Raw genomic sequence first — 15,694 nt, 5'->3', positions numbered from 1 at the left:
TTTTTTCTACTTACATCATTCTGGATTTCTACTACAAATTCATTCACCTTCACATCATATCATCAAACTAACATTGTGCAATAAATTCTGAGTATCTAGCAGATCTCTCTCACACATGGGATCTTTGATGCTCACTTTGGAGTTGGTATAGTTCTGAATAGATCAGGCTGTGTAATAGTCGACAGAAGTGAAGAAGAATTAGTCAGGTTTTGCTCAGATCTGTGTTCTACATCATTTTGGTAAATTTTGAAGTTAGTCATAGCACAATTGTAACAAAGCTTTTTTTATTGACCAGTGGTAATCTTTTTCCTTTGCTATTTTCTAGTATAGGATTGAAAAATTATTTGGAGAGAAGATTGACCAACAAACATGGAACAGTAATAAGACCCTCTCAGAACTAGAGCTACAGTCAAGTCTACTAAATTTTGCCTGTTCCTATGATTTAAGAAACTGTAGTTCAGATGCTTCTAATCTGTTTAACACGTGGAAGGACTCCAATGGGACAGAAAGGTAAACAATAAAAAAAAACCTGGGCACTTCATATGACAACAAACCCAATTTTTGATGCTAATTACAGGTGGTCCTCAACTTACGACCACAATTGAGCCCAACATTTCTGTTGTTAAATGAGACATTTGTTAAGTGAGTTTTGCCAAATTTAAGACGTTTCTTGCAGCAGTTGTTAAGTGAATCAATGCAATTGATAAGTTAGTAACCCAGTTGTTAAATGAATGGCTTCCCCACTGACTTTGCTTGAGAGAAGTTCACAAAAGGTGATCACATGTCCTGGAACACAGCTACGGTCATAAATATGAACCAGTTGTCAATTCACAAATCATGTGAATTTTAATCACATGATCATGGGGATGCTGTAAAGATCGTAACTCTGAAAAATGGTCATAAGTCACATTTTTCAGTGCCGCTATAACCTTGAATAGTCACTAAATGAACTGTTGTAAGTCGAGGACTATTTGTATTTGAATTAGTCACAGACCTGCTTATCTCTTTATGCAATGCCGTATAATCTGATTGACTTTGTGCTACCATGTACTTTGTACCATAAACTACAGTAGACACCGTAAAGCTATCTACCACAGTGTATAAACCACGCTGTGTAATTCAGTGTATTTTGTGAGCACAACCAATTTTTGAAATTTCAGTAAGCCATTCTTAGGCAAAACTTGACTGAATAAGATGTCTCAACACAGTTCACTGAAAGTTGTTCTCCCTACACTGCTTGGGAAGTAAGGCTCATTTTGGCATGCTACAAAACATGAAGAACAAATTATGTGCTCATTTACTAATACAGTATATAATTTATTTATTTATTTATTTATTTATTTATTGCATTTTTATACCGCCCTTCTCCTGAAGGACTCAGGGCGGTGTACAGGGCAATAAATACAAAAACAGGATACAAAAATTAAAAGTGAATTAAATAAATGCCCAAGGTTAAAACAATAATTAAGATGTATTAAAACCCCAACCCTAACCCATCAGACCAGGTCAGACTGCTCAAATAGATACGTTTTTAGATCCCGCCGGAAGGAGCGAAGGTCGGGGGCCGTCCGGAGCTCAACCGGCAAGCGGTTCCATAGGTCTGGCACGCCCATAGAGAACACCCTCCCCCTGGGGGCCACCAATCGACATTCTTTGATCGGAGGCACCCTGAGGAGGCCCTCTCTGTGGGAGCGCACTGGACGAAGGGAAGTTGACGCCGAAAATGAGAGCATTTTCTTGAACTTGTAGGGATAGGTAAGACTCTTCATATTTTAAAGTCTTCCTTTTCATCCTGAAGAACATTTCTTTCCAGTTCCATCAGAGTTTATAAACTTCATGAGTACTTTCTTTACTAGGAATCTTTACTGTCTTTCAGAGAGGATTGTATTCCCATTACTGCTATATTAATCCAATGCTGATTGGATAAACATATAAGACAACACAGACCACTAATAGGGACTAAAACAGGATTGAGCAGTGGGTGGCCTTTTTGGTCTCGGGTGCTCAACTAAGTCCACTGACTTTCTAGAGGCTACAGGAAGCCTCGCAATATGGTGACCAATGAGAGGGGCAAGGATATTTTTTCTGCCTTTATTTTTTATTGGATGTTTGAGTTTTAAAAGGTAAGAATGGGAAAAACTTTATTTATTCTTCCAAAAATTGGAAGAAAATAATTTGACACCGATTTTAAGATCTAGTGCAGGGGTAGGCAACCTCGGCTCTTTTATGACTCATGGACTTCAACTCCCAGAATTCCTGAGTCAGCTATGCTGACTCAGGAATTCTGGGAGTTGAAGTCCATGAGTCATAAAAGAGCCGAGGTTGCCTACCCATGATCTAGTGGCTGGTCATGTATGAATGAGAGCTGAAGACTGCATGTGATCAACAGGCTACCCATCCCTTTATTTCTGTTTTGAACACCATTCTTAATAGGGCAAGTAGCCATATTAAGACATTTTTGTATATTTCAGAACACAACATGAAATGGAAAGGTTTTGGTGCAAGAATACCCCTCCCCCCAAAAAAAATGTTCTTCACAATGAAGAAGGGAAGAGCCAGGAAACAAAAGAAAGCCAGTTTGGTGTAGTGGTTAAGATACCAGGCAAGAAACCAGGAGATTGTGATTTGTAGTCTCACCTTAGGCCACAGGCGTCAAACTTGCCACAGCATGTGACGTGTTGTGACGTAGCATGACTCTTTTTGCATTGCTGGCAATGGGATGGGCGCGGCTTTGGTATGATAAAACCGGCCTGTGGGCCGGCAGTTTGACACCCCTGCCTTAGGCCAAAGCTAGGTGGGCTAGTTATTCTCAGCCCTAGGAAGAATTTAGTGGCAAATCATTTCTTTAAAAATGCCAAAAACTGGAAAGGCAAATCCAGGCAGTTGCAAGGAGTCAACATTGACTCAAAAGCATGCAGACGTATAAAAGGCTATGTAAGAAGAATATGTTGCCCTTCTGAAGACAGGTACCTTGGAAGTTCTCCGTTGTGCTTGTATTTCAGCAGCATAGCAAAGAATGGGAGCAGGCTGATATCCACCTAATATTTAATTAATTTATTTGATCACTGTTATAATCATTTGAGTATTGCACTATTATTGTTTATCCCTTTGCCCTCTTCTCTGATGCTGATGAACTGTCAGACTTGTCACAGCACTTGGAAGAACAAAAAAGCAGGGTCCAGCTCAATGTCTGTTAGAAATGACTCTTGCTGAAAGAAAGACATTTATAGTGTCAAATATAAGGCATGAAGCTGAGAGATAGGATTCACCTATTCCCAGGCCTGTTAGACCTTTTATGGCAGGGGTGTCAAACTCAATTTCATTGAGGGCCGCATCAGCATTGCGGTTGCCCTCAAGGGGCCGGGTGGGTATGGCTAGGGTGGGTATGGCCTACTGGGTGGGCATGGCTAAAGTGCATATGGCCTACTGGGTGGGCATGGCCAGCTCTACATCGTTGGCATCGTTGGTGCCTATGGAGGCCTGGGCAGGAGTGGGACAGATCTGAGGGTCTCTGGCAGGCGGAGGGTCTCTGGGCCAGGGCCAAGGCAGTGGGGGCCGTTCCCTCACTGTTTCCAGGATGGCTTCGCGGGCCACATGAAACCACTTCACGGGCTGGATCTGGCCCCCGGGCCTTGTGTTTGACATGTCTGTTTTATGGCATCTCAGTCTCGAGACCATTAAGAAAATGTCTAAATAGCCATGACTCGAAAAGACCTAGAATTTTAAAAAAATCTAATCTAGCTGAGCTGTGTTTGTGAGAAATTACTGAATAACCAGTTCCTGAACAGAGGATTATTATTGGGAGCAATTGACAGCTTTGCCTCAGTGAAGCCTGAAATCAGAAGATTCAATTTTGCTGGTAGTTGCAGTTGTTCTTGCTTGGTTCTATCTGGGCCAGAAGCCAATACTTGAACCTTCTGTGAGCAACAAGTGTGTGCCATTAGATAAATGTGACTCAGCCCAGTATTAGTTTTAGGGTCTTTTTTTCCATTTGGCATAACAAAATCAAATTCTGAGTATTAAATAACTTTAATTCTTCATTCCCAACTGAGAACAAGAAGAGAAGACTGAGAACAAATGGCAAAGAAAAAATGACTTGAGAACATGAAAAAGACTAACTACATGGGGGAATATCCGTGTCCTATTACACACTGCTCTATCAGTTAGTATTCATACTGTTTTTATGTTTAACATGGATGTTTATATGAGATTCTAAGAATACATATGCATTCTTTTTTTATATCTCTGCAGCCTGCCGCCAAATGTTATGAAGATCATATTCACAGCTGGAGCAAAAACTGAAGCTGGCTGGGAATTCCTTTTAAAAATGTATTCCTTTGTGGGTTCTGAACCAGAAAAACTCAAAATTCTTGAATCACTGGCCAGCACAAGTGATGTTAAAAAACTCATCTGGTACAATTCCTTTCTCCTATTCCCATACGCAGTATTTTTTAAAATTGAAGATTTTAAATCTTAAATAAAAGTTAGTTTTCTAGTTATGGTCAGTAATCATTGGTTTAACTTATTTAAATTTGATTGATTCCTCTACATCATTGTACAAAGAAGTTAAGAAAGTACCTGAACATTTAGCATGCTTTCTGTGATCTTTCAAATCTTTTACATTCAATGAGAGAAATGCACTGACATCTGGATTAATGAACAGATGTTTTGGCTTATAAACACCTGTATCTGGGGAACATAGTTTCTTCCCTTAATTATGTAACTCAATTGCTTTAAAGTTGGTAAAACAGATTATGTTTTCTATAGCTTTATTGTCTTATAATTAAAATATTCAGTGAGGTGCAATTGCAAAGTTTTAGATAACTAGCATCATCAAAGTGGCTCTAAATTTAATAAAATCAGTCAAGTTTTTAATATTCAACTGAAACTAAAAAGTATGTTTTTATTAAACAAACATAAGAGGTTCTCAACTATGCAATGGTTTTTGGTGAACTAATTCTTAAATTCAGGTTCTTGCTCACATTTGACCTCCATCACCAAGGATACCTCTCAGACTAACCCACTTCAGTTTCCTTCTTTAGGAGCTCAAGGATATTTTATACTATTATGGTCTATGGATTAAGTAATTTACTGCATTGATCTCAGTATATTGAGAACTTTGTCAGCTAAGGGCATGCTCATGTTATAAGACACACACACATACACTTTAACTTGAGTTTATTAATACCAGAGTGTTGTGCATTCATTCACATGACTCCAAAATGAGCATTTCTTTTCAAATTGTTAAAGCAGCAGTAGTGTCTTTAGAAGCTGTTCCTGGCTTTTTCTGTGTGCTTCGCAAAAGGGCTAGGCCTATGCTTGTATGTGCATGCATTTTCATGCATCTTCTATATTTTACTATATATTAGGCTGCTAGGAGATTTGTGATCTGAAACATTTTGTTTTGGATGTCCATGAAATGTCTTTTCTTTAATCATCTAAATGGTGGGCTGTGAATTGGAATCCATATATGTATCCCTCCACCCCAAAAATGTCAAAAGGAGCACTTTTTCATGTTTTAATCTGAAGTACTACAGCTGATATTTGTCATAATAGTTTATTAAACTTGTATGGCACTTGACTCTCAGAACTCAGGGCAGTTCACAATAATAATAAAAATACAATAAAATCAATAAAACAATAAAAATAAAAGATGGCAGGCATGATAATATCTAATCAAATAGTGTGTACATGTGTTTACACACACACACACACACACACACACACACACACACACACACACAAATAATCTTCCATTCGTTTAGCAACTATCCAAAGTTATGGCAGTGCTGAAATTATAGATGATATAGTTCTCTGGAAAAAGTCTACATACATGCCTAAAAATGTGATTTTCTTGTTTTTTGTTTCATAGGTTAATGCAAACAAGCCTTCAAGGAGTTGTAATCAGATCACAGGATCTTCCAACGGTCATAAAAACTATCAGTCAGAATTTGCCTGGACATTTATTGGCATGGGATTTTGTCAAAGAAAATTGGGATCAGCTTATCAAAAAGTAATACTTTGCTTGAATTCTCATTATAATAATTCCTTGTCCCCCTATATGAGTGAGCTATGAAACAGGTAGTTGCTAACCTCTGACATGAGTAATTATTCTCTTGGGACTCACATTAGTTTCTTATATCATCCACTGTGCCCTTATCACTGTCTATAATTTATACTAGTCAGAGGGAGGTACTTCAATACTGAGTTATTTAAAGACAGTTTGATTTAGTGCGTGGAGATCTGGTACCTTGTGACAAACATGACATTTAAGAGCCTTTACTATGGTCCTCTCAATTTGGTACCTTCCAAATGAAGACTACCCAGCATGCTTATTTTAATTATTTTTTAAAATTATTATTTATTTAATTATTTTAATTGTAAGTTGGATGAGTTTGATTTAGATTCTTCTGTACTCCAGATACAGTATAATTCAGCTGCTGCTGTCTGTAAAATGCATGAATGGGAGAGCATATGTTTGATAGCCTGTATTTTCTGGAATTGTGAAAAGTATTGAGCATATTAATGATTTTACCAAAGTTTATTTTGTGTGGCTGATGATGAATGTAAGATAATTGATTCTGGAATTTCTGTGATCCTCAAAATTGGTTAGTATCATACGAAATGCTTTAGATTAATACAGGTAGTCCTTGACTTAACAACCATTCATTTAGCGACCTTTCAAAATTACAACAACACTGAAAAAAGGAATTTATGACTGATTGTGGTATTTACGACTATCACAGCATCCCCCCCTTCACTTGTCACCCAGGATTTATGATGGCATCCCAAGTCATGTGGCTACCATTTGTCATCTTCCCAGCTGGCTTCCAATAAGCAAAGTAATGGGAAAGCTGGATTCAGTTAACCATTGCTTGGTTCACTTAACAATTGCAGTGATTTGCTTAGCAAGTAGGGCAAAAAAGTGATAAAATTGGATGTGAGTCATTTAACAACTGCCTTGCTTAGCAATGGAAATTCTAGCCCCAACTGTAGTCAGAGGTTGAGGACTACCTGTGTAGCTAGTGAAATATATATCAGATTAGCATAGATTAATGAAACAGATTACTCTTCTTCCATTTTTTTTCTAAATTTCAGGTTTCATCGTGGATCATACACTATTCAAAGCATTGTAACTTCAACAACGAGTCAGTTCTCAACAGTAGAACATCTGCTAGAGGTTAGTTGGATAAATTGTTCTGAAAGTATTTTGGAATAATACTGCCACTGAAGTAGAAAGAAGGCAATATGTAATACAGATTACGATTCTATATTATAACATTGCTTCACAGTAGTAATAATTGTGTCAGGCATGAAAGACCAGGTCCACACGTGAAGGGCTAATTTAACTGATTTATTTCTAAAAGCCTATGCACAAGAATCAACTAATGGCCACCCCTGATTAGAGTTAGATAAGGGTCAACAAAAGTGAAGGAAAGATTGGACTTAGTTCCTTTGTGGACTTACAGTCATTTTAGGGTGATCCCTCTTTTTATTCCTTCTCCTGGCTGTGCTAGTCCTTCTCCTACAATCTCAATTTCTTTCTTTCTTTCTTTCTTTCTTTCTTTCTTTCTTTCTTTCTTTCTTTCTTTCTTTCTTTCTTTCTTTCTTTCTTTCTTTCTTCTTTCTATCTATCTATCTATCTATCTATCTATCTATCTATCTATCTATCTATCTATCTATCTATCTATCATTTTCTATACTGCCCATCTCACCAGATAGTTGGTCGTATAATTAAAATACAATGTAAAACCTTAAAACACTAAATAACAGCCATACATTTTAAGTTGAAATTCAATAAACCAAAGTGGGAGGAAGGAAACAAAGTATGCATGGGGATGAGGTGGACTCTGTCTAATCTATTAACTACCCCCAAGATGCCACTCCCTCATTGGGATTCCAGGCCAGCTGGCAGAGCCAGGCTTTCAAGCTCTTATGGAACACAAGAAATTTTCATAAGAGATCCTGGGGATAGAATAATGTGAAAAATCTTTTTTCAAAATCAGAGAAGCTGTTTCTAATAGGAAATCATTAAGATAATTATTTGAATTGGGTTAGGGATAGGGTGAAATACTCTGGATTTCAAAAATTACCATTTCTATAATGTAATTAGGGCTGAACTATAAAGCACAAATAGTTAATATGTAATGAAATTTTCATTTCCTATTTCATTTGCTGATACATTTAGATAACAGCTGGTTGGACTATTTAAAATGTTTAAGGGATTATTTCTTTTCATTGCCCTGAGATCTTTTTCTTTCTCTTTTTTCATGTGTTACTTTTCTTTAGGTTAAGTCATTCTTTGAATCAAAGTCAGAGGAAACTGCTCAATTGCAATATGTCCAAGAAGCTATTGAGACAATTCAACTGAATATGCAGTGGATGGAGCAAAACTTGGCACTCCTTGAAAAATTGCTATAGTAATCACAATTCTCTTACAACTTGTATTAATCACTAGGAATGCTGCAACTCTTGGTCTTTTGCTTTTGCAAAAAAAGAAAAAAAATTTAAACATGAGCAATGCAATTTTTGTTTTTTGCACTGTGAGAGAGGGTTGTAATTAGCTCAGGGTTAATCTCTTCTGAATTGGCTCTCTTTGGAGTATTTGTGGACTGGACATAATTGCTAATTAAGGGAAAAGCTCATTTTGACCAGATATTTACATGAAACAAGGATACTGTAATAACTTTTAAAATTTAATTACAGGTCCCTTTCATTATACAAATATGGAATTCCATTTCTACATATACAGTACATTTTTACTAAATGAAGAGACAAGAGAGCAAGACAAACACTCCTGAGACCTGTTTTTTCTTTGCAAATTTAGTTTGGTCTTTCTCATTACGCATAGTTTTTTGAAATGTAAATAATGTCTCTGTTGTAAAGCATTTTTATCACCATTATATGCAGTGGCTAAAACACAATAAGGTGAATAGGTGAAGTAAAAAGTAAGGTTCGTTGAGTTCTGGATTTTGATTTATCTAGGTATTTTCTAGAAATTATGCAAATATCATAATTTTTTAATTTGTGTACAACATGGCTAGATGTTACTAGTACTGTGTACTGAATAAGTTAAATTACCTTTTGTAAACATAAGTAAAGTGTTAAGAGAGATATACTGAACTTGACCATAGAGGTTTTCAAAAAAATTAAAAATTATAGGTTGACGAATGTTTTATACAGTTTTCAGATTTGTTTCTCCCTTTGATATAGCTTCCTAAAAGTATGTAGTACACTGATTGACCAATCTCAGAATTATTGGTTTGGTTTCAATTCCTTTCAATACTGCCCTGATGTTTCACATTTTTCTGTAAATAGCTATTTCTGAGAGTGGATCATGCCTATGCTTTGACCAAAGTCACTATCTGTTAAATCGTGAGACATGCTGTTTATGTCACCCATCCCTGTTTTAAAACTTTTCACTAAAAATAAAGTATGCCATATTATTATAACAAATTAACCTATACTTGTGAAACTCTTCTACCCTGTGCTGACCTTTATAGTAAAGTAAGAAATTGGCATTTGAGACATTATTGTCAACAATTTTATATGTTGTTCAATATAATTCTAAAATCCCCCAATAAAATGTTACATTATAGAAGAATTGAGAGGAATAAAAACAGATTAAAAAAATGAAATGTGTTGATTTAGGCCAGCTTCCCCAACATGTTGTTTTTTGTTTTAGAAGTATAAATTCCGAAATGCTTAGCTATCATGTTGAGATTTTCAGTTCTGGGAATTGCAGTTCCAACACATCTGAAAGGGTGCCAGGTGGGTAGTGCTTTCAATAATTTGAACAGCTATAGAGTACTTTCTACTTGGAAAGATATGGATCCAATTTGACGCTGCTTTTGAGACATGTCTTTTTCTCAGGTTTGGGGGGCAGAAATCCCATTTTTTCTTGAAATTTATATAGATTCTACTATAGAAACAATCAGGAGTTGGTTCTTTGGTTCAATATTTTACTACTGATTTTACTTCATTTTTCATGGAGGATTACATACCCTGGAACATTTTAGATCTGTGCCATAAAATCCAATGTTTCATAAATCAGTATTAGGCAGTGTGTTTTCTTTCTTTATAGATACTCCAGAAATTGAAATATAAGTGGGGAAAAGCTGATATGTCCTTTGTGTTACAAATAATTCAAAGTGAGAGTCATTGCTGAAGAATATACAAAATTCAGTGTTTGAAGCACCTTGGGGTCAATAAGAAAAATTCAGTTTTCTAGATTAAGAGAATCATTTCAAACAAACAATTTGTTATGAATTTAACGTAAAAACATAAACTAGATAAGTTGTTTTAATTTAATAATAGCTCAACTCTTAATTTTGGTTTAAAATAACTTATTTTGATAACCCCAAAATGAAAATTGTCTGACTTCACAATGTGAAGAACATCTAACCTGGTTGTTACACAAGGTTTGCTATATTTCTTTCATATGTTTTGTATATTTCCTTCCTTCCTTTCTTCCTCCCTCCCTCCCTCCCTCCCTCTCTCCCTCCCTCTCTGCTTTTTTGTTGGCTCATTCGACACTTAAAATCATATATAGTTGTACTTGCTACTGGAAATGTGAAGTGGATTTGAAAATGTAGTACACATATGTTCTAAATTAGAATATTTTAAATGAAGCACTGATATTTTGAGAATACTTTCAATTATTTATATTTTTTAAAATGATTGTGGCTTGATTTTGATTTACATCTGATTAATTGTGCTTAAATGGAGAAACTATTTAAAAATAATAATGTCTGGATTTGGTCTTTATCAAAATAGTTAATACAACTATTTGTTTCCAACAAAGTTTGATTTCCAACAATGGATAATCTGGAAGAGTTGGACTTTCTGTGCATGTGCATTTGTACATATATTGTAACCATAAATGATAGGTATTATACTTTAAATATAATTGTCTTGAGTCCATTGAGAAGAAGAATTTTCTGTAATAGTATGAAATGCTTTTATCCAGTTCAATTATTAGGGATGACTTTAATGGAATAGAGAATTTTCTACTACATCAAGGATTAATTAAAGTAATTTGAATGTCCTCATTTTTCTTTATGGCTTTTTAGCTTAGAAATGCCTGATTCTAAAATCTTGATCAAAGCTTTTGTGCTGCTTTGAAATCTTAACATTTTCTACATGTATGCTGTCGGAAGCAGTAGTGTATTTTGTTTTGAATTTTTCCCCTCCTAAAATCACTTACTTTACTACAGAAATACAGCATAGAGTGATACAAACTGTACATTGTACCTCCAGTCCCCCAATTAGGTTCAAAGCTTTCTGTAATAGATGAGATTGGTATTGGAGGAAAAAAATGAACAAGATCAGTTGGTTGTGTTTTCAATCTGTTTGAAAATATAGTTCATGTGCCTTAAAGTATATTATAAGTATTGTAAAAATATATATAATGAAAGTCTATTTTTCTTAAAAGCCCTTCATAGTTATGAATCTCCATAACTTTGAAGATTATTGAGAGCTATAATGTTAGCACTTAATCAGTGAAGGAAAATCTTTTTGTTCAATTTATCAACATGTCAGTTTGAATGTCTAAAAAACCAAACGACAATTTTGGTCTTTGTAGCCATGAGTCCCATAGAACTTTAAATATCCAAGGGCATTGTATATGAATGGCTAGTTTGTTCTCTGTAGCGTTAAGAAGTGTGTATACTTAAACTGCACATGGAGCATTGTGTGTTTCTATAAAAGTTTGCATTGAAGCATTTTATTAAAGACATAATTAAATAGGGCTTAGTCCCAATAATCTGGCTTTGTGAATAAAATGTATGGCTCTATATATTTAAAGCACATCTTTTAAGTCTACAAATTTTGGAGAAATACTCAATTATTTGCATCTTAAATATGTTTATATATACATGCCTAGCAATATATGTATGTATCACAGATAACTTTTCTGCCTATTTTATTTCACATTGAAATCATAATCACCCCAAAGTTTTAGTTGTGGTTCTCAAAAACCAAATTATTTTCAACATGTTTGGGGAGAGAGAAAATTACTAGATACGTATAACTGAAGAGTCATTATAGTAGCTATATTTAATTTTTTAAAATGTAAAGGAAAATACCATTTTTATCCTGTCTCCACCTATTTGATTTTGGAGGCCCCAGGCGTGCTACCCAAAGACTAAATTAACTCTTGGTCCAAAAAATAGCCCAGATCTATTGCTTTACACAGGTATGTGCCTCTTTCTCAAAAGTTGCACTGGATATGGGGAAGTCATACACTAAGAATAGGATTGGTATGTTTGCTCTCTACATATTTGGCTGAATGCATGGAGTTCAGTGTAAAGTATACCTACTCCAATATTTAGAATCAGTTTTTATTCTCTTTGAAATAGGTGCCAGACATAACCCCAAAATTTGTATTCAACCTAGAATTCACTTATCAAGTTTGAGCATTAAAGTTTATTTTCTTCCAGCAAAGCATTGGGAGACAAAATTTTCCTGTGCCATTTTGTGATCTCTACAGAATTTTGGAAAAAAATGCGATGCATAGTAAACTATCATTTAACTTCTGGTTTTAGAATAGGTGAGAGTATTACAAATAGTGTTTTTGGAAAGATATTACATGATGGTTGTTGTAGGTGAGTGTAAAAGGGCCTTAAAAGTGCAAGTTTCAGCTATAAATGTGTACATCTATAGCCATATTATGGCTGCAATTCTATCAAAATGTACACAAAGCAATCTAGCCATTTAAAATTGCCCATCCCCAAAGTAATTATTTTTTTTTACTTCAAATAATGAAACTGTTTTATTTTGAATGCTCTCAAAGCTACTACATTTTAACTGTAATGTTAGTATCTTTATACAGCTGTGGGAGATGGAATTCATGTAATAGATCCTGCTGCTTTTAAAAACGGCCTGCTCCATTACAGGTGAAATTGGACATGCACTGTGAGGCTAATACTTGAAAGAATGTGGCCTTATTTTTTTTAATAACATCATGTTATAGCATGCTGACTCTTATATGTTTATATGACTGTCTTCCACCTGTTCTGTGTTAGAACAATTCTCCCTCTGATGATAGATTGGCTTTTAAAAATCCTTCTGGAAGATGTTATCTTTTACTGCACTCTGAACTTTTAAAGATTGCTTCATTTAAGGATACATTTTTGTACATATTTCACAAATGGTCCTCCCAACCAATGTTTAGATAGATACATGTTACTTAATTTCCATTTCAAATGCTAGTTGCTAATCCTCCAAACGTGCATAGTTTGTTTGTTTTTTAAAAAAAGTTTGCTGATGTTTTGTCCATTGTATGTTTATAATGTTTTATCCACAATAAAATATTTAAAATTTTAGCTAATTAAAAATGTTGTTTTGCCATACTCTCAGGTCTTTATATTTAAGAACTTAAGCCTCCTAAAATGTTACTAAAACCTGCAATTTACAGAAGAAATTTAGATCTTTACCCATGAAATCGCCGCTTTGATCAAAGCAATGGTTGGGCATCTTTTTTAAGTTAGTCATGGCACATGTAACAAATTATTGTTGAAATCTAAGAGTTACCTTGATAAAACGTGCAAGAGTGTGAGGAAGTTGGAATGAATGATTGAAAGCCACTGAACACTTTTAATTTACAAGGCCTTAGAAAAAAAATGGATTTAAGAGTAAATTTGCACCAGATCTGTGGAGAGATTGTTGTTCTGTTGATAACAGGAAGCTGAATAATAGTAATATCAAAGTATTAGACACTGAATGGGATTAAACTTAACAGAATAACAGCATTGGAAGGGACCTTGGAGGTCTTCTAGTCCAACCCCTGCTCAAGCAGGAAACCCTATAGCATTCCAGACAAATGGGTGCCCAATCTCTTATAGACAATGTCCCATGATGGAGCACCCACAACTTCTGGTGGCAAGCTGTTCCACTGATTAATTGCTCTCACTGTCAGGAAATTTCTCCTTAGTTCTAGGTTGCTTCTCTCCTTAATTAATTTCCATCCGTTGCTTCTAGTCCTGCCTTCACCTGCTTTGGAGAAGAGGTGGACCCCCCCCTCTTCTTCGTGGCAGCCCCTCAAATATTAGAATACTGCTATCATGTCACCCCAGTCCTTCTTTTCATTAAACTAAACATACTCAATTCCTGCCACCGTTTTTCGTATGTTTTAGCCTCCAGGTCGCTAGTCCTCTTTGTTGCTCTTCTCTTCCCTCTTTCTAGAGTCTCAACATCTTTTTCATAGCAACGTAACCAGAATTGATACAGAATTGGACTCAACAGACTTCCTTGTTATCTTTATAGAAAACAGAGCATACATTTTTATCAAAAGAGTAACTCCAAGTTGTAGAATATTTGCTTTCAGGAGGAGTATTTTAGAAAACAAGATGTGTGTTTGTGTCTGTATATAGATATACACATTATATGAAAATCTGTGGGTTTCCTTAATATGTAAAGGACAAATGAAAGCCTATTTTCTTATACTTTGAATAAAATGGTATGTGTATAACCAGCACTGGCTGAATGGCATATATATTGCGAATACAATTGCTTTTTTGTGAAATAAAAATAAAACTCTTTAAATATTATGACTTTCTTGTATTTTTGTGACTATCGTGTATCTTTACATAAATAGAGGTAGTTCAAATTCATTGCATGAGCCTTCATTTTTTTTTAATTAAATTCTCTCTTTAGAAAAAGAGACTTTCTAAGTCACAGATTTAATGCATTCATTGGTTTATGGACAATTCTCTTTCACTATAGTTTTTTGTAACCATTTCTTTCTCTCTTGGTAGTTCTGCCAAGTATTAAAATGAGTCCCATGAAGCATTTTTTCCCCTTTAAGTTCTTAAAATACTGCTTCATTCCTTCACTGATGTTGGGGAGGGGGTTGCAAGTTTATTGTGGTTCCAGTTGGTGGCTTGGCATCTGTTCCTCTTCACCAGCCTAAAGGATCTTTCTGCTTGTTCTAAATAACTCTTAAACCACCTCTGATTGGCCTTTTGCTTTTTATTTAATTTTATTGAAAACGCATATAACAGCTTTCCCCTACTTGGGACTTTGGATGAGCAGGTATTGCAACATTGGATTTCAGGCAGCATGGTCAAATGTGAGAGGTTTGGAAGTTCTTAGACTTAACAGCATGAGGAAGGATGCTAAAACTGAAGTGTTTGCTGTAGTTTCATTCCAGAAGAAGCATTGAGCATTCTGTGGTGTACAATTTTTCTCTCCCCCCCCCATAAGATAAAATTCCTTGTTGTTGTTAGTTGCGAAGTCGTGTCCGGCCCATCGCGACCCTATGAACAATGTTCCTCCAGGCCTACACCCACGTTTATCTAAAAACTCACAGCTTGTGCTTCCATTACATTTGAGAAGGAAGTATCAGTAACAATATCTTAAGATCTTTCTGTTAGTGAACTTAGTTACAACAAAGTCATTTATATTATTATTATTATTATTATTAATTTAATTTGTATACCGCCCTTCTCCCGAAGGACTCAGGGCGGTGAACAGGGCAATACATAAAAACAAGATACAAAAATTAAAAATTATTAAAAAGTAATTAAACAATGCCCGTAATAAATTAATACAAATTAAAAGTTAAGATCCATTTATAAAATCCAACCCCGTCCCATCAGGCCAGGCCAGCTTGTTCAAAAAGATGTGTTTTAAGATCGCGCCGGAAGGAGCAGAGATTGGGCGCCATCCGGAGCTCGACCGGAAGATGGTTCCA

General features: G+C 35.4%; 1 protein-coding gene across 2 annotated transcripts in view; it reads left to right on the top strand.

Annotated features, from left to right (window-relative positions):
- The window catches only part of LNPEP (leucyl and cystinyl aminopeptidase), a 67,004-nt gene extending 52,455 nt beyond the window's left edge, over positions 1-14,549 (top strand). For both annotated transcript variants that reach the window (XM_083354545.1, XM_083354544.1), the window contains exons 14-18: positions 326-510; positions 4,252-4,413; positions 5,873-6,013; positions 7,099-7,180; positions 8,290-14,549. In XM_083354545.1, coding sequence (XP_083210671.1) covers positions 326-510; positions 4,252-4,413; positions 5,873-6,013; positions 7,099-7,180; positions 8,290-8,421 — 702 coding nt within the window. In that variant the 3' untranslated portion in view covers positions 8,422-14,549. The remainder of the gene's footprint in view (positions 1-325; positions 511-4,251; positions 4,414-5,872; positions 6,014-7,098; positions 7,181-8,289) is intronic.
- The last annotated feature ends 1,145 nt before the right edge of the window (positions 14,550-15,694 follow it).

This window comes from Vipera ursinii (genome assembly GCF_947247035.1).
Source record: "Vipera ursinii genome assembly, chromosome: 2".
NCBI lineage: Eukaryota > Metazoa > Chordata > Lepidosauria > Squamata > Viperidae > Vipera > Vipera ursinii.
This window is presented reverse-complemented; position numbering and strand designations above follow the sequence as displayed.